Source organism: Ischnura elegans, chromosome 4, assembly GCF_921293095.1.
Source record: "Ischnura elegans chromosome 4, ioIscEleg1.1, whole genome shotgun sequence".
In the NCBI taxonomy this organism is placed as follows: Eukaryota; Metazoa; Arthropoda; class Insecta; order Odonata; family Coenagrionidae; genus Ischnura; species Ischnura elegans.
The window spans coordinates 66420361-66439665 of record NC_060249.1 but is presented as its reverse complement, the minus strand read 5'-3'; the positions used below and the strand labels follow the sequence as shown (position 1 = coordinate 66439665).

Sequence of the window (19305 nt, the reverse complement as noted above, 5' to 3'; positions counted from 1 at the left end):
AAAAATAATGGTGTCTTTAACTTAATATCACATGTAAAATGTATGAATCCTGTTTTGGATTTAATTGCTTCATATTCTCCTTAGATACTCCTCATGGTTTCAGTGTTATGAACTGGGAGATTTAATGAGCAAATTGAATGTGGAGACATTGAAAATTGCGTTTGTTCCATGAGTATTACATACATAAAACGAAAAGTTTCAGTATCTGGTTTATTTTTTATTTCAGTTTTTCATCTATTTTATAGATTGCGGGTTTCAAATTTGAACTATAAGCTAAAATTATGCACGGAAACACTGAGTACGTTTCTATCTAAATCATTCTGTGGGTGACCACTGACCAGCCCTAGTCGGCTCACTCAGGCACATGAGTGAAGGGTTGTTTCCATCAGTTGGCGCACGAGTCGTTTGAATGGAAATAGGTCCTTTCCTAAATGAACTGTGTATACCCTCAGTGGAGTCCTTCCTAGTAGGAGTCGTATTTAGTGCGTTTTCAACCCTTTCGAAATACAAGGATGTTATACTTTTGACCTCAATGCATAGTTAATTTTTAATAAGACCATTTTGGAAGATCCTGATTCGTATGGAATTGACATTTTTTATCCCCAAATGTGATGATTTGAATTGAAGAACGTGATAAGTTTATATTTAAGAGCTGAAATTATTTCAAGCCAGGACGTCATGCAAATGAAAGGTTCTAAGTATATACAGAATGTGGCCAAAAATCCTTCAAATTCAAGGCTCTGTCACGCCAATTACTATTTAATTCCGCTAAAAGAGAAGAATTGGTTTAAGAGAACCACAAAGGAGAAGCCTAGTCTAAATGAAAGCAAGTTGATATGGCCTTGTCATCCGAGTGCAGTTACAAATTACCTATCAAGCATAACGGAGATGATATATACAAGGAAAATTCACCGATGAAAAAAAGCGACAAGCACTTCGGCCAGTCAAAAAGGATAAGAGAACAAGAACTGAAATAAAGTGAAGGAACTAGCATAGGATGGTTAAAATTTGAAGACAAAATAATGACAAAGAAATATAACCACATAAGGAGCCGTAGCTCACCTTTTTTTACAAAACCACGATCAGAGTGACGTCTGTCGTTCGAAGAGTGTGAGGAAGATTTCACACTAACCTCTATAATTGAGAGAAATTAGGAGTGATGAATGCGAATCGATTTTTTTCATAATAAAATCCTTCCGTGTGCTTATAAAAGCAAGAGGTGGAGAAACGACGAAACTCGTGGTTGCCCTTGTGCTTTAAGGGTCTAATTATGGTCGTTCACACTGGCGCGGATTTGCAATTCATTTAAGAATTGTATTAAGGGAAAATGAAGGATAATTGCAAAAAAAATACTTTTCCATGTGGAGCCATTATCTCATAGGTCAAAAGTAAAAAAAACGCGAAAGTCCTCTTTTGCCATCCACTTACAAATATGGATCTCTTTATTTTTCAAACTCTCATCATCGACAGTTAACTTGTAAGTAAATGAGTCCATTGTGATAAATATAGAATTCACATTACTGTCTTCATTATTTTAAGTAGGTGAATAAAATGTTAAATTAAGAATGTAGGGATTGAATTTTTCATTCTCTGTATACTCTAATTTCGCTCTTCAACCCGATGTTATCGTCTACTATGGGAATACATTATTAAATTTTATACGCGATTAGAATGATTTTGATAGCATAGTTCTGCCTCCCTCTAAAATGTAGCTAGAAGCCGTAGAAATAAGATGAGATGCATTCCCAACCAATTAGTTGTTCTCGGGATTCCCACCGGGTGAAAAACTGCATTTCTGCCGACGCGACGTTCCGAGTACCGACTCGAGGCTCATCATCAGGACCGCTGAATGTCGATTTATTTGTTTTGGTAGCCGTAGATCTTTTACCCCAGCCCCGATCTACGTGTCGTCCGAAGTGTGTGATGTAACGCTGCGTGCGAGGGGTGTTCTATTCGTGTCATTATATTCAGCTATTCTCAATAGTGAAAACGGCTATGGGTGTTCTCTTTTTATCACAATGAGCTCCTTCACCAGTGAACTTAATAGGGTGGTTTCCTATTATTTTTTTATTGCCTAAATCGAAAGATTATTACTCCTGGATTACGTATTTCACGCTTTTAGATTTTTAAATGACGATATCTATTTTTCGCGATGAAATGAAAAGTGAAAATTTTCAAGCGCGCGAAAACGCGAAGGCTAAGTATGAATGCTGGGTAAATCCCGTGTGACGTCGTTCTGGTTCCCGCTGCCGCAAGTGAGGTCACCTTGTGGCGAGGCTTTGATCGCTGATACGACGCAGGATGCTAGCAGGTAGCAGAGTACCATGCTAGCTGGTAGCGCTTGGCTTAAATAGTGATTATTAATACCTTATCAAACGAAGAAAACTTTCCGACCTCAGGCAGTTTTAATAGGTGATTATTAAGACATGTTTCCCTGAGCTCTGTGCCTCATGCATGCATTGGTAATCTCAGACGATGTAAAACTCCTATCTACTCGTAAAGAAACTAGGTCCCTGTGACGTCATGAGGAGTGGCATCGCATGCGCGCCAATCTGGCCTTTTTTAAATGAGGATAAAATTGACCATTGCCATTCGTATAAACCGGTATTTCTAAAACCAAAAAAAATTTATATTATGAATACACTAATGGTGGGTAACGAATCGCAATCAATGCCTTTCGTTTTCTTTGATGAAGGAAACTACCCTATTGTCTATTGTGATGACATTCGGAAAAATAAACAGATCCGTATTTCTCCATTTTTCGATCCATCGCCTTCTTCTCGACCTATTCGCAACGAATGACTGCGAGCGATGATTTCCGAGAGCAGTGAGGACATCTGCGGAATGGCCCGGCGAGAGCGCCCAACAGCATTGACCTCTTCTCGCTGTGAGCCCCATAGGTCTTCTGCGACGCGGGAGTTGGGAGGTCGGGTGCGGGAGTTGCAGGGGAAGGGGCTTTACGTGTGTGGTTGAGTGGCGGCGCAGACGCAGTCGTAAGGCGGGGGTGCGGAGGGGGGCGGCCCGGGGGTGGGGCGCGTGGTGGTGGGGTGGGGCTAGGGGCGGAGGGGAAGGTGCACGCGGGGGCAAGGGGGGTGGGGCGACAGTTCCCTCCGCGCTCCCAACGTCGGTCAAAGCAAGGCGGGCAGGCCAAGAGCCAAGCGGCAAACGAAGAAGTCGCTCGCTGCCTGTGCGCCCTACCCGATCGCTCGGGTCCCGCGTTTTCAGTGTGCCCGTCAAAAAGTTCCCCGCATTCTAGATTTCCGTGAGGACGAACCCCGCATCGCGGAAGTTCATCCGTCAGGGTCGACTCGGTGCCTCAGCTAGCCACCTTGGAAGGAACGCTCGACCCCCCTTGAGGTGGCCTGAGAGAAATAGTTGTCGACCTATAAATAAAACATCCCGACTCCCTTCCCCTATCTCCCAATACGATACCTTCCAAACCTCAGCCCTCCCCACCGCTCACGATCGTGTTGTTTACCTTGCGAGTGATAACGGTGCGTCATACCAACGGTGTTGTGTGTAAAGTGTTGGGCCCAACTAGGCTGCGCTCGAATTGGAAGTGCTGCGACGTCGTTGGGAAAATCTCTCTGCTCTTCGTCGAGGGGGGCGTGTTGCGACCCTCGCCGAAGCTGGTGTTCCCGCGTCTAGCGGGGCGTTGTGCCGGGGAGTTAAAACGCCCCTGGGCGGGGGTTTCGACCAGGGACACCTCTCCCACGGTCCACGTGTTGTGCTAGTTCTTCGGGCGGCCCTGCCGCTACAAGTCCCCACTTGATCCCCGATAGTTCCGCCGATTCTGGGCGGCGGAACCCCCTCTGCCGGCCGGGCCCTGTTTCCCCGAGTCCCCGCTCTCTGCTGGCGGAGGTCCGTGAGGTCGAAAGGGCCCTGGTTTCCTCTCTGTCCCCTCTCGATCGCTACGGGGAAGTTAAAGAGAGGGACCCTGATTTTTCCTCACACAGAAAAGTGTTACGCCCAGGCGTTCTCCTCCACGCTAGATCCCGGAAGCCTTTCCCGCACACCCAACTTCCTTTTGTCCCGTCTGTTTGTCTTCCCTCTCACAGCAAACACTGTTTTACCCTTTATACCTCATCCCCTCACTCGCTTGTGTTTAATGTTGAGAACCCCAGAACCAGACCGCAAAAGCCAACCCATTTGTGACTGTAAGCGTGCTCTCGTCTCGTCCGAACCTTTTTGATACCGCAGCCACGTAGCGCGAGATCAATTCTCCCTACGAGGACGCTCTAAATCCTCGCCCACTGCTCCCTCCGTCACCTCTGTGTGTCGTGTCACTTGACTCTTGCCCCCACGTCCGAAGACCTCGTGACCCGGTGACTTTTTCTCCCAGTCCGCAAACCCTTGTCTCTCTCTCACTCCTCGCCTTCCGTCTCGTCCTTCCTCGTTTGTGTCTGTCCTTGTTCACTGCACGTCGCCTGCACCTCTCTCAATATATCTCATCCTCGCTTCCTCCCTTCGTGTCCAGAATAGAAGTCCCCCTTGTTCGAAAAACCCTCACCACCACACCCACGTCGCTCCCCCAGCCCTTCTTCCCCCTACCGTGTCCGAGTGCAGCGAAAAAGTTGTTGTGCTTGTGTGCCACCGAGAGTGACGGCTTGGGATTCCGCGCGGTATGGCATCCGCCGATCGCCCGGCTCGGCGCCCCTACCGCCGCGACGTGCCAGCCTTCTAAAATCGGATCGGCTTTGCCATCCATCAGCCTCCCTTCTTCTTCCTCCGAGTCTCCCGCTCTCCGGCCTCCCGTTTATCCTCCCCCTCTCGCTCCAGCAGTCACTTTGGATGCGACCGCTGGGCTCCTTACAAACGGTCCCCGCCCCGTCATCGACTTCGTCGACTCAGCGCCTAGCATCGCGACTTTCCCGCCGTTTCGCGTGGAGACCGCGGTGGGTGAGGAGGAAGAGTCCCAGACCGTCGTCCAAGACCGATCTCCGCGTGCTCTCCGCGCACCGCGTTCGCCGCCCCGCCGCCGCCGCCGGCGGTCCGCCGCCCCCCAGCGTCGTTGTCGCATGGAGCGGCCCTCGTGAGGGTTTTGCCGGTCGTCAGCCGGTGGTCGCCGCGAGGAGTGGGTGTCCCGCCGCCCGAGGCCACGTGTCCGAGGAGGAGGTGTCGGCGGAGGGGGAGGAGGCGGGGCAGCGGTGTGCGTTATCGCGGGCGGCGGTGGGGGCGGGGGGCGGGGGAGCTATCCGCCCGAGTGGACGCCGTGGAGGGGTGGAAGTGATCTTCACGTGAGTCCGTGAAGAGTCTCGGTGAGAAAGAGTGTTGTTCTTCTGCCGCGGAGGGAAGGAGGCTTTGTATCGCGCCCCCGCAGGATAAAAGAAGTCCGTTTTTCCCGCTTGTCCTTCGACGTGAGTTCGACGACGGCGTGACGCTGCGGGATAGAAGTTTGGAGAGAGAAGCGAAACCCCTCGAGGCAGTGTTGTGTGTCGACGCTCTACGGACGATTCTCGAAGAATCCAAATAGGTGGAGGTGGAGAGGAATAAAAAAAGTTGAGCCGACGTTATTTTTGTATCGGGGGAAATATTTTGTTCCCAATTTTTTTACGCGATTAGTCGCACCACTGCAAACCACCCGAAGAAGAGTAAAAAAAGGTTATTTTGAATCAAATCATCTATTTCCTTTCGAGGATATTTTTTATTGATTGCGTGTGCGACGGACGTGGCTGGGTTCTCTGGCCTTCTCCGAGGAAAAGAAAATATAAGTATAATATATTTATTCATCATCGCGGGTGTCCGAATTGTTCCGTTCACCCTCTCTCTAATTTGGTGGATTCGTCTCGTGATCAGTGGTGTGCCGACTTGCAGCCCGTTGTTTCAGTTGCAAGAAGATGGAGATGCTCCACAATTTGAACGCCCTCGCGGGCAAAATTTCGCCCCAGAGCGGTGCGGATGTCATGGCCGTTGTGGCTAAGGGAAAGCTCCACAACAACAATAACAACAACAACACGAGCCACAACAACAACAACCACCACCACCACCCGCATGTGAACAAGACGACGGCCGTGCTGGCTGCTGCGGCCGCGGCTATGGCTAAAGCAACTGCCGCGGCCGCAGCCGCTGCGGCGCTCAGAAACGAGCAGCAGCCGCAGCAGAACGGCGTGTCGCCGCTCCCAGAGGAAAACGGAGGCTCTAACGGCATCCCAGGCAGCCCCAACGAGTGAGTATAGCGACCCGATTCCGATGAGGAATTTGATACTTGCCTCCCAAATTTCTTTTTTCCCGTGTGATGCAAATGTGTCTTACAGTGCATTTTCTCCGAGTGAAATTGTAGGTGGCGCAGAAACTTGAGTTTCTTGGGTTACGTTTTACGCGTTGCTTAATGAGCAATGTGCGCACAATTTGAAGTGTCCTACGCGATTGGACGCTTTTTAGAAGTATACTATAAGGTGGCGATTTCCAACTTACAAGCGTTCACATATTTCTTCCTAGGTTGTGTATCGCAAGTGTAAGTCTTATAATGCGTTCATCTTTATTAGAATGAACGAGGTACCTAACTTGTTTTTTGTGTTGTGTAAGATTTTAAATTAGGTAAATTATTATTTTGAGTGTTCTTGAGCTTGGTCAGTAATGCTGTTGAATCCACACCGTAACATTGGTTAGGAGATTGAGAGACTGAAAGGCTGCTACAGTGCCACTGTGATAGTGGTGATCAAGGATAGACTGCCTGTGTAGTCTACATAGTGCCAATTATAATGTGATTGGAGAGGAACTGCGTTTAACACCTTTAATTCGCCGTCTCGGTTCTGCATTTTTTCTGTGGAGATGAGATAGCAATCTGACTTCTACGACGTTACTCCCATTTTACGCCAATCAATTAGGTTATTCAACATTACCTCTACTCTATTGAAAATTGCCATGAAGCTTGTGATACAAAACTCCTTCACTTTCATTGAAGTCATACTCCCCGTATTTATTGATTGTCTTTGAAATATGTGTCACATCAGTTTCTTTTTTATGACTCTTTTCGGCGGGGCTCACTAGTTCCTCGCACCGTAGGCGTCGGTCCATCTATCGCGGATTGAGAGTTGCCTCAAACGGGCCGCTCCAAGTACACCTGTTGCCCACATAACATGAAAACTTGTTGAGTACGAGGATGTCTCTCACCCCCCCCCGTACCCCTTTCCACCAACCTCTCGTACTTCCGTCGTGGTTGCTTCGCACGGAACCACGCGAATTCCTCTAACCTCCCTCCTGAGTTGTGTTTTTCCCCCGTGTTATGTGGAGGGAAGTCAGTCTTAAAATGCTGATCGTCCTTTTCTCGGGAACTAAGTCGTAGTTGGTGCCATAGCTTTGGTTGTGTGGATAAATCCCGTTCTATGTGCTATTCATGAAGCATTAACGCTTCATTAAACTCAAGTTTGTTCAGTATATCACTCCATCACCACATTAAAGCGAAGTTTCTTTCTTATCAATCAAGATTTTCTTCTTTCCTTACTATTTGAAAGTGAGAGAATGCGTGATCAGGCGAACGTTATACTTAGTAATTGCCTGCAATAAATCATTACAGGTGACCGGGATTCGCACATTTTCCAATTATCGGTGAAATCTGATACCAGTGACACCATCTTTGCACCCTTGCGTGTTACTGTACATAATCACGTGCATGGGCAGTAATCCGCATGTAAAATTTCTTATCCGGCCATTTATTTGTATTCGAATCGTAGATGGCATTGTTGTGTGCATGCTATTGAAAGGACATACTGTATTGGACTTAAATCTGCTCATTCTATCAAGCCAGTTATTTTTATTATAAAAAATGGCAGCTCTTACCTCCCTTAGATATATATTTCCCTCGTACGCAATGAAGGGCAGGAATTAATGCTGAACAAACTTTTCTTGGTTTTATAAAGTTAGAGGTATCTAAATAAAGCTGATATACAATTGAGGCTGTATTTGAAATGGGCTGATTACCGCATCCGTATCTAAATTCACATACTATCACACTTGTATTGGCAATGTCATTCCTTTATGTGTTTGAGATATAACGAGTGTTAGTCATAGCCTCTTGACGGAATGCTTCGGTGTTCCTATTATCTCTTGGGCATTATCTAATCTCTAACGAATCTAATTGCAGCTATCAATAGCATGTGTTGAAATCGGATTTTAAAAAATTCATAATCCTTTGAATTCTTCCTACGTTTTCCCATCTTTAGGAACTGCAAACTTGTTAATTTTCTTCTTATTTATCAAGTATTGGTAATTTTGACAGCCTTCGAACGTATTTCATTTTTCACCTGCTGCCTTAAAATTGAATATTGTTAATAAATGACATTGGAAGTATGGTACTAACCTTAACTCGCATAGGAAAAAGTATTACTTCGAAGCGTTCCCAATGCCCACGCGCACTTGGAAATTTTACTACGCACTTGGAAAATATACTTCATCCTCCTCCCTTGTGGCGTTCTCTAGATAAGAAGTCAGTAGGTTGAAAGTAGAAATTGCTTTCTTGCTTCTTCATGGCTCCCTTTTCTCTGCGAAAAGCCCAAAAATTAGGTTTTGATTTTCGATCTAATATGTTAATAGAATTTTGTTTGTTTTGTTATTTAATCGAATGAGGACTTCAAAAGCCGTTTTCTTAGCGACCAATGGGATAGTTTCTAACTATTCTTAGCTTCTAAAATTTGTCAAACTGTCACTTTAACCTTCGACAGATGCTTACAATTAGTACATAATTATTATTGAGCGTGAGTTTTTTTATCGTTGGAAACGGTACCTTTATATAAATTTTTGTTTTTTTTCAGTCCTTTCCTTTCGAGAAGCTTTATTTTGCTTTAGTTTTTTAGCCATATTTCCTTGCATGGGAGGAACATAAATGTAATTTCATTTGAGGTTTAAATAGAGATTTTTGTACACAATCACTACAATATAATTGGCTGAAAACTCATTTTTAGCTTTTATTTTAGATTATTTTTTTAGATTTAGATAATTTTTAGCTTTTATTTTTAGATAAGCAAGATTTAGCTACCTTAGTTCTTCAATGAAGTAGAGCTTGATCTATTGCTGACACTCGAGGGTATTTATGAGGAAAGAAAGGTAATGTATCGTTGTTATTTACATAGTCCCCCCATGCCCTAGACAAGTGTAGCTTACCCAGGCGGGACTCGAACCCGCGACCTTTGGTTTGGCAGGCGGAGACTTTACCGAACCCGCCGCCACCGAGGCCGGCGATTTTCATGTGATGGTGATTTCTGCTGGCATTACCATTTTCCTGGCCTAAAATCATCATTTTGTCACAATGGGTTCGTAAACATTGCCGATGCCCTACTTCCGTGCTTATTTCCGTTGGCAGTTGACATTTAAGACGAATTATCTTATTATTTATGCAGCTGGCTAGACCGAAAAGAATTGCTCTTGCCCAAAGTTGGACGAATGATATTGATTTCCATGCTCTGAAAACACCAGTGGTCACTATTGTTGGCAACACATCTCATTAAGTTGTTCATCTTTTTATGATTTGACATTTTCATTTTCAGTGTTGTAAAATAGAGTTTTTACTTTTTGTACGTCGGTTTTAAAATTGTAGTAAATCCATTTTCTTCCCCTGCGATTAATACCCAAACGTTATTAGCTGAATCAGACGTCATTCCACGCGTCAATCATAGCATTTTATCTTGTTTTTGAACTTGATAAATTAGCATTTTATCTTGTTTTTGAACTTGAAGGCGATTCATTCCTGGAAGTAGATAATCACTATTTTTTCCTATCTTGTGTGTGTTTTTTACTTGAATTAATTTTTTTATTGACGAATCATCTTTCTAAACACTTTAAGGCTAAGAAAAGATTGAGTGTGATAAGTGCAGTTAGTTCCTTCGTAGAAATTTATGAGCTTAAGATGTCGTAAACCGTAGCAAGCAAGAAAAATAGCTTACTTATTTATTATTCACCGAATGTTTAAAATAAATAGCTTTAGGGGGAAGTTAAGAATACTCTTAAATAAAAATTTAGAACATATAAGCGAATGCTTCACATGAATTCCTTGTCTTCAAAAATATTCTTGGAATAATTCCTTCCGCCCATTATCTCAGTTAATATTCATGTTTTGTGTGCGTCACCAGCATATATTTTCAGAAATAACAATGCCCAAGATATGCATAAGGAATGAAACTAGTACTTTAAATTACGATATGGTGTAAGGTACTCGATATAAATATTTTTTATATGTTTTTTACCTTTTGAAACATTAAATGTTGTGTTGATTTGCATCTTCAGATCAGTGCATAAGAGCTACATCTACATCTACATCTAATCATCAAGAGCTAATTCAGGTGTGCTCCCATTGCGTGCAAATGCAGAATGGCAATAAGCATGTGAGTCACGGTGCAAATAAAATTGCAAAACAGGTTTGATAGGTGTGGCATTAGTTATTTCATTGTTGCCGAATTATATCACTCGACAGATCCCTTGTTTTCAAAAGTTTTCTTGGAATAATTCCTCCCGTCCGTTACCTCATTTGACCTTAATTCCATAATTCTTCGTGGCCGGCAACCTCCCGGCTGTTTGCAATTCTCAACTGGCGCTTGAGAAAACTATTACAGGCCTCGTTTCTTTGGTGAAAAAAGTTCAAAATCGCCTTCCTCTTTTAGTTTAGTTCTTGATCTAAATGATTGGTTTCAAAAATCTATTTGAACATATCCTATTTCACGCCGTTGGGTGTTGACGCAGGAGGAGTTTATTAAGCCTAAGCTTGGGTAGCATTAATTTTTCGAAAATTCTATACTTAATTGAAATTTATTTCGGCCCCGTAAGTAAGGAAATATTTAAGCTATTTTTATTATATGTACTGGCATGCATTTAACCCCCTTTGTCTTTATGGATGCTTTTCATAGATTAGCTTTTAGCGTAGTTAAAGTTTGTCTTTTCTAAATAGTTAAGAACCCCTTATGAAAGTTAAGGTATGCTTTCATTTTTATTCTCATGCTCTTATATGGTCCCAAGTTTTTCCGTCTTAACAACGATATCTGAGATTTTCCTTCCTTGAATTGTATGTCTCACACACCGTCCCTTTCAAAGTCCAACGATTGAAAAGAACAATGGCGAATCGAATCGAAGAGCTGGGGGTAGTGGGGCTCAAAGTTGCTCGATCACTGTTTAAAGAACGCATAAATTCCTTTCGAATGGTCTTAATTCGCAAGTTTTCGCGATCTATTTGTAGTTTTAAAAGTATGATATCATCTTGAGAGTTCTAGAGAGTAAACGTTGGACCTTAATTCAACATTTGCTGTTTCTCGATTGTAAAAATTTGTTTCTGAGACAACACTGAAGTAAAATTTTCAAATTTGAGACGCAGGAAAATGTTGACTGAGTTGTACTTTGTGAATACCGTGATAATTTGAAATTTGAGTTTTTAAAGAGCAATACGTCATGATAACTGACTGCTCAAGAGTAAGTTTCCTCTAAAACCTCGGTTTAAGGATAATCAACAGAGGGTAGGATAGACTTGATCGCCTTCGCGACATTTTTTTCCTTCCACGCACGGTAAGTGAACCATGATCCCAGAATTTAAAAGTTCATCCGTCGACGGGAGGCGTGCGTCTTTATTAATTCGTTTAATGCAAGCTCTCACTCTTCTCGGGGCTCTTGATGCTGCCCGCGCCCGGGTGATTCTCACTGCCGCCTCTTGCCACCCCTGAGGTTAATGCGGTGTTAATAATTCAAGCTCTTGCCAGGATTGGAAATCGGTTTATGGTTCGACACATGAGCTCAGAACTCTCTCCCTTCCCCCACCCGCTCGGTTCTCAAAGCATACCTCAGCCGTAGATTACACCGTCGCATCTCACCTAGATCCGAATTTTTTCATCCTTCCTCGCCCGCGCCCCTTGTAACCTGCGGTTAAACCCCTTTCAGCGCAGTTTAGGTGCGTGGAGGGCGGGGATGAGGATTTATGCGAGGCGGAAAGGGTTTGAGGTCACAGGCAGTCGGGGGTAAGGGTATAAAGGCAGCGGGTGAGTGTTGTGTCGGGGGTGTGTGTTGCTGGCGAAGGGAAGCTTTGTGTGGAGGGCGGAGCGCGGGCTCGCTTATCTGCTCAGGTTTCCTCACATTGGACTTTGAAGCCTGAGAAGAAGAAAGAGGAGTGGAAGCCTCCGTCGCGTTTATGAGCTAGGAGAGAGAAGAGAGAGGAAACTTGCTGCCGTTTCTTCTCGTGCACAGCGTTGCCGCGTGTTGAGCGTTAACGAAATTTGTTGAAAAGTGGGGCTTATCTCTTTCTCTTTACGGGCGTGGAATGTTATGGTTCTCCTCCCTTTCCGAGGTTGTTGATCTTCAGCGTCGGCTTTTCCGTCGAGAGGCGGGAGACGGTGTGTCGCGTAATGGAGGGAAGTGTTGTCGCGGTTTGCTTTCGTTCAGTGAACGTCGACGTGTGCGTGGATAATGCCGTCCCGGCGGAAACGTACGTGAGCAAATACGGTCATAAAGAGCAGATTGAAACGTAACACTTCCAGCGCGCCTTTGTTTTTGTCATCGCTCGTGTCGAGCCATTCAATCTTATTTTCCTGGAGTGCTCAACCCATCTACAGTGCCTCACGTTCTTCGTTGTCATCCGGGTTGTTTAGGGTTCTTAGAATTGATGGTGTCTTGTTTTCGAATCAGATGCAAAAGTGCGTTATAATGAGTCACTTCCAGTATTTATTTGTTTTTGTTCTTTAATGTATTCTTTTTTTTTCAACCTCCACACTGCAATTCGTCCTCCTTTGGCAGGTATCCTGTTCTTGATTCTCGGAATGGGTGGTATCTTGTTTTCCGACGTGGAGCAACCATGGCCGTGTAATGTCACTTGTATAATGTTTTGTGTGGTCGTTGCTCATGAATTGATTCTTTCATTTTTTAATTCTTCACCGATATAAATTTTCTCGCGTTTTTTCAATCATCTTATTTAAGATTCTTTAGAATCGAAGGTGTTTACATTCTTCCGGATGGGACGCAACGGTGCATTATGTGGTTTCACTTCCGGCTATTCTCTGCTGTTATTATTTTATAAAATGTCGTAAAGAGTAACTACACCAACGAATAGCTGTGTTATTTTTAAATATATTAAATCGTTCCACACTTCCTCTCATTTTTCTTTATTATCCTTCTTATTTACTATTCGAAGAATCGAAATTGTTTGTTATCGGATGTGGTGCAACGGTTTGTTATTTGTTATTTTACAAACTGTCTTCTTACTAAGTGCCTTATCTAGTCTTACGAGCTTATTTTTTGCGAATTCGTAGACAATTAATATGTTCTTCGAATTGATAAATGCTGTTTTCTTTAGGAGATGTGGAGTTTATGTATCGAGGTAATTATTTTTAGGTTATCGAACTAATTCCAGGTATAATCATAAAAATGATTAGGTTAATAGTATAAGAATATCGGCAATTATCAAAAAAGGGTGGTAGAATAACATTTTTCATGAGGCGTTACTCCGAAAGTGTCAAGATTGGGCAGTATATTGTATCTTGATTGAATGATGTTCATCATTCGGTGTAGTAATAGTACTGCTATTTTAATCCTCAATGTTAGTTTTGAATTCAGTTTTAAAAGATATTCAGAGCTGTTTACGTGCGAGTGATTTCATATTTGTAACTGATTAGCAACATGACCATATTCCTGCCTAAGGTCTGAAATTAATGGATGAAAGCGGTCCCTCGAGAGATTTCCTTACGTTAAACACTTACGTTTAATGAATCTACTTTGTTCTTTCCCACTGCTTTGTAAGTACCCCGACCGATAACAACACTAACCATTCATTTTCAAGAAAGGTTGCAAGCCAACAAAATTACATCGTGCAAAGCTTTTATACATTCCCATAAGGAGATCTGTGTGGAAAGTGCGCTGTAGTTTTACTTCACATCTTGAAGGCCTGAATGCAAGTCTTAGGTGGGAGGTTGGATGGATAAATATCAATAACGACAGATATCTGGGAATTTTTTCAAGAATGTAGAATGCCAAAATTGATGATAGGTACACATTTGTTTCCTCATGCAAAAACTTAATCTTCAGGTCGGTACCTAAGTCGTGTTGGTCTCGTATGTTCTTCTTTTCCCTAGTTTATCATTCTTATGCTACCTCATTATGCTTTCGAAAATGTTGTACACAAATTGAGTTTTTCCCCTCTTTCTCTAACAGATTTGAATTATGTTATATGTGTATTAATTGAAATCAGTAAGGTTCCATCCAATGTTTAATTAAAAAGTTTAGGAAGTGATGAAGACACGTTGCCTAAAATCTGTATATTTTCTCCAACGATCGTCATTTATTGAGATAATTTTTATACACCTATCTTTGATATGAAGATTGATGTCACTATCAATACGGTTTGGTACCAATCAATGTAAAGCGAAGATCGTCAATGAATTTCTTACATTATTATGCTTTCTCCCTTTCGCCGAGCCGTTCTTACGGTAATCGTTATTCAAACAGGGTTTTATCCTTCAGTTTTTATGCAAGATGTATTGTAGTTCGATGTGGTTATATGAAATAATAATTTTAATTTACGACTACACTAGTATGTTATTTTGGTGTTAGCATTATCATATTTTTTTGTTGCATCAGAGCATTCGCTGTGACATTGTTATGGTATTGATGCGTGTAGAAATTTACATGTTTTATTTTGACTTGAAAGAAAAGTCAACTTTTCCATTATAATTCATCCTGAAAGCATCTCTAGCATTATTGCATATATTTATGTACTTGACCGATTTTACGGAATCAGTTTTTTGTCAGTGTGTGACAGTGGCCATTAGGACAGCTTATGTTGTGTGTATTTTTTGTTTTCATTCTCCCGTTTACTATTGACTTTTTTCTTTTGTCAACTATATTTCTTTTAAAATTTTGCTGACTTATGCACTTTATGAATACAAATCAGAAACCCCAATAAAGGAAAACTCAACAAATGCATGTGAATCTCGTACATACAGTTGCATCGTTACAAGTTCAACACACAGAATTTGCGAAACTTTTTCTCGAAATTCTGCTCCAAGGCCTAGTTACGTCGCTGCACAGGTCAATAGCAATCTTTATAGGAAAACGTTTTTCTTTGTAGCTCTGGACAACATCCCATGCCTCGCCTGAACGGGAAAAAACTGAATCGCTCGCTCAACTATTCCGACGGTGAAAGAAATTGATTTCGCTCACAAATCAAGAATCACACTCATATTCTTTTCTGCGAAGCTTATTTTTTTTACCTTGCTCCTCATCCAATTTCTCTGAGTGCACGGGTGTCTCGGCGCGACTCGGTGTCCCTAGAGCTGCAATTTAACTCCCATTCTGCCGCGAGACGGAGGAAAAATCAGGTACCGCGTACGGATAAGGGAACGCTCTCCGGCGCGAACGGGGAAGGTAGGGCGAGGCGGGCCGGTATATATGACTTCCGCGACACGAGCATGTGGAAAACTTTTTAAAAGCCGCACTCTTATTCTTCAGAAACTGGGTCTTTGCGTCGTCGTCATTGGAAGGGTTTATATTCTCTTCCTTCCACCGACACCGTTCCTCGATCCGGGTATAAGTCGCAAGCTCTCTCTCGCAGATCAATGGCAATAATGGTAATGGTTTCCCCGCAAAGCCAAGGGGACCTCCTACCTCCGCGTATCCGCGGAAGATATCCCCTTAATGCGTATAAAGTTGCCGCCTCACCCTATGCCTCTCTCCTACTCTCTAGTTTCTTCTACGTGTCACTCCCGCGACTATCTTTATTTATGCGTCCGCTGAAAAAAATTCGTTATTTTTTAAGGTTTGCTTGAAGACGACCATTCTCGGGAGCGAGTTTACTATATGCTTCCCATCTATGTTAGATGGAGACTTTTTAAGAGGCTGCATCAACTCCGCTCAATCGGTCGTATTTAGACTGTTTTCATGTTTTATTTGGTTTTTTTAGTATTAACTTGCTTAGAACTTGTGCTAGAATCTTACATTGGAGAAAAGAGATGTAAAATGTTTAAGGTTAAGTAATGTTTCAAGAAATCAGACTGGTCTAGAAGCAATAATACGTCCACTAAAGGAGAATGCGTCGCGGAACGAAGTATATATTGGTGCTTTACAGGTTTCTACAGAGTTACTGATGATTATCCATTTTTCCGGCTCACACCGCGTCCAGATTTGCCGTAGAGAACAGTTTCGGCGGTGGTGTCAGTGTTACCCGAAAATTGGAACTGAATGAATACGATCGAAACGTATACGCATATTTCCATAAAAATTTCAAAATTCGCTCTATGAGGGTATCTAGTTCATCGAGTGACAGCCCGTAGGACGCTTCTTGTATTTAAGTATATTAAAATGTTGGTTATTGCTAAAATATCTGTCGTTCTGTCATAAAGTGATTAATTGTGCATCGTTTCAGTAGTTATGATATAAATAAAACTCTTCACCTTGACGCTTGTCACTGAACTGTAACTTTATTGGCGACTGAGTGTTGCAGTTGAAGTCAAACACATTATTTTGGTAGAAATGAGTTTTGCTCAAATAGCAGAAAAAAATTAATTACTTTAGAGTATAGTGAAGTTGAAGCCAGGACCCTTTGGTTAGTGGTCCAAAGAACTATCTATTTGGCCACCTCACTCCCGTTGTGATTATGACTATCTAGAGATTTTAAAATGATATTTACAAGTTTCGTATTTTAATGCTTGGTTTGCAAAAAAAGAATTATCCTCATTAGTTTTGTCCGAATTTTACATTTGAACCTCTATTGATGTCACTTCAGATGGAAAAATATTTAAACTTAAGATCATACTTAAAAGGATTAGTTCTGAATCACGCAGCCTCAGCTGCGTGATTCAAAACTAATAATAAAATTTTCCTCTCTGTCCCCATGCTACTTCCTAGTTCCTTTCTCGTATCACTTCCGCGACAACCCTTTTTTATGCCTTCTCCGCCGAAAAAAATTAGTTAATTTTACAGTCGGTTCGGAGACGACGAACCCAGGGAGCGAGTTTGATATACGCCTTCCTTCTGTATCGGGTGGGGAATGTTTAAGAGTTCAACCCGCAGAATATAGAAGAGCATTCATTTACATTCCATTAACATTGTTGTTTTTATCCCATGTATTATGGTCTTTCCCCCTCTTTCACCCTTGCCGCTTCCATCTCTTATGTTCCCTTTCGCGTGTTTTTTATTCTGCTCCCGCCACACTCTCGATTCTGCCCTCGCTTTTTAGTCCTCACCACCCCAATGATTCAACCAACGCGCCAGTCGTGCCAAAAAAAATCTTCCTCCACAAGCCTACCCACTTTTTTTCCACCCTGTCCTTCCCCCCTTTATCCAAACCCTTTAGTTTCCTCCCCCAATACCACCAGTGAACTCCGTCCCTTCCGCGTTTTATTCCTTACCCGTTCCTCCCTTACCTTTTTCCGTTTTCGCGGAAGTTTTTTTTTTAATGTATTCCCTCGTTTCTCACTCTCCTCCCCCTATTTTGTACTCTTTATTTCCCCATCCCTCCAATGAGATAAAAAGAAACCCTGTCCATATAACTTTTTTTCTCGGATAACGTCGTGCTTCAGTAAATTATTAATCGTTGCTATATATTATGGATATTTCTTCACAACATATTAATCGAGGGGGTGAAAAGCCAAGGAATACAATTGATTATTTTTCTAAACAGAGTTAGTTACAGAAATTAGGTGATGAAAACAAACGAGATCAAATAAGTATTTAATAGTGCATTTGATTTTATACTCGGTGTCAGTACAGAACAGAGACTCACTCGCATCCATTGGCCACTAAGGTTTTGTGTATTTCTTCTATCAATTTTTGTACCTATGGATGGGTGAGGGTAGTCCTCACCTCTGACTTGGTGGTAGGCGTGTGCATGCCCTTTTCCAAAGTTCTTTCCTGACGTCAACTCTTTCAGCAAGGATGTTTGCCGGGGGTGCCAAAAGGCTTCTCCCTGGAGTTGAAGCCAGGACCCTTTGGCTATTGCCCCAAATAACTAACTACAACATCGCCTTGTTCCAACTGCGACTATGACTATTATTATAGTATTCTACCGATTAAGGTAGGTTTCCATGGAGTGTTCAAGAAGTGATCTGGAAGTCTCCCTTTCCTTCCAGCACTGACTTCTTTAATTCACTGTAATGCCTAATCCCTTTCAATCTATCTAAAAATCCTATTCTTTTCCGTCCCCTCCCTCGTTTCCCTAACATTCTACCCTCTAACACCTTTTTCAACATACCCTCCCCGCTAAGCACTAACTCCATTCATACCTTCTGTCTCCTCCGTATCTCATCTAAAAGCTGCCTCTCCTCGCCAACTATATCCAGCACTTCGTCGTTCCTTTTTCTCTCCGTCCATTTCACCCTCTTCATCTTTCTCCATACCCACATCTCGAATGCCTCACTATGACTATCTAGAGATTTTAAAAGAGATTTGATTTTTTTGAATGTTTGGTTTGTAAAAAAAGCTTTTTGAACAGATGATGATAAAAGTTATGGTTAATTGTTGAATTGGTTAAGCAGAAGAGGTCGGGTGTATAGTGTGTGCGGTCAGAAAAATTTAGAGTAAAAGGGGCCTCAAGCCGATCAAGGAGTATTGCTTATGGAAAATAAAGGGTCACGGCATGTCACTACGCCGCCCCTCCCTCGAGTGGTTGGGGTCCTTTCCTACCACACCCCCTCTTTCTCTCCCCAATACCCCATCACCCCTCCTTACACTCGCAAATAGTGTGGTGACACGAAATCCTGTCGTTCCCTTAACGTCCCTTGTCCTTCTCTCCGGGAAGAATATTTATCCTTTCCCCCCTCTCTTTTCCCCCTTCTCCTCCACCCCCTCCTTCCCCTCGCGCCATGTGTTCCATTTCTCATACCTTGGCGTGGCGTGGTCGGGGGTGGACGAATATATGCATATACAGCAAAGCTTATAACGATCACGCATGTTACGAAATCCCGCATATAGTGAGGCGAGTTCCCTGTCTCTTGGACTTCCCTTACGATCGCCAATGTTAACTTCCCCGTTCGTAACGAGTTTGGATGATATGAAAAACCCGCTATCATTACTCTTACATTCTTTGGTACTCTAAGGAATTATTTCCTTTATAAATAAATGATAGCCATCTTCGCCACTTAACTGTTCCTTTCTATATCATCAGCTGTTCTTACGTGAGGCCATTACCACATTGTTCTACTGTTTATCTTAAAATCCTTCTCTTTGTAGCTGTTTGATGGAAAGGGTGGAACGATGGTTAAATGTTACGTATCTGTTGCTTAAATTAAGACTGTATACGGAATATTAGCGGCAATCCTGTGATTTATACACATAGGAAAAAAATCCTTTATTATGGATATTAGGAAATCCCGTTTATAACAAAATAGAACGATGGTCCCCTGAAATTAT

General features: G+C 42.6%; 1 protein-coding gene across 28 annotated transcripts in view; it reads left to right on the top strand.

Moving 5' to 3' along the window:
• Nucleotides 1-19305, top strand: part of LOC124157624 (CUGBP Elav-like family member 2) — a 1414326-nt gene that overhangs the window by 353882 nt on the left and 1041139 nt on the right. For 13 of the 28 annotated variants that reach the window (XM_046532515.1, XM_046532513.1, XM_046532514.1 and 10 more), the window contains exon 1: nucleotides 5210-6166. The exons of 2 other annotated variants lie outside the window; for them this stretch is intronic. In XM_046532515.1, coding sequence (XP_046388471.1) covers nucleotides 5838-6166 — 329 coding nt within the window. In that variant the 5' untranslated portion in view covers nucleotides 5210-5837. Of the gene's footprint in view, nucleotides 1-5208; nucleotides 6167-19305 lie in introns of those variants that run through there. 13 more of the 28 variants (XM_046532522.1, XM_046532519.1, XM_046532517.1 and 10 more) reach the window with 2 other exon arrangements.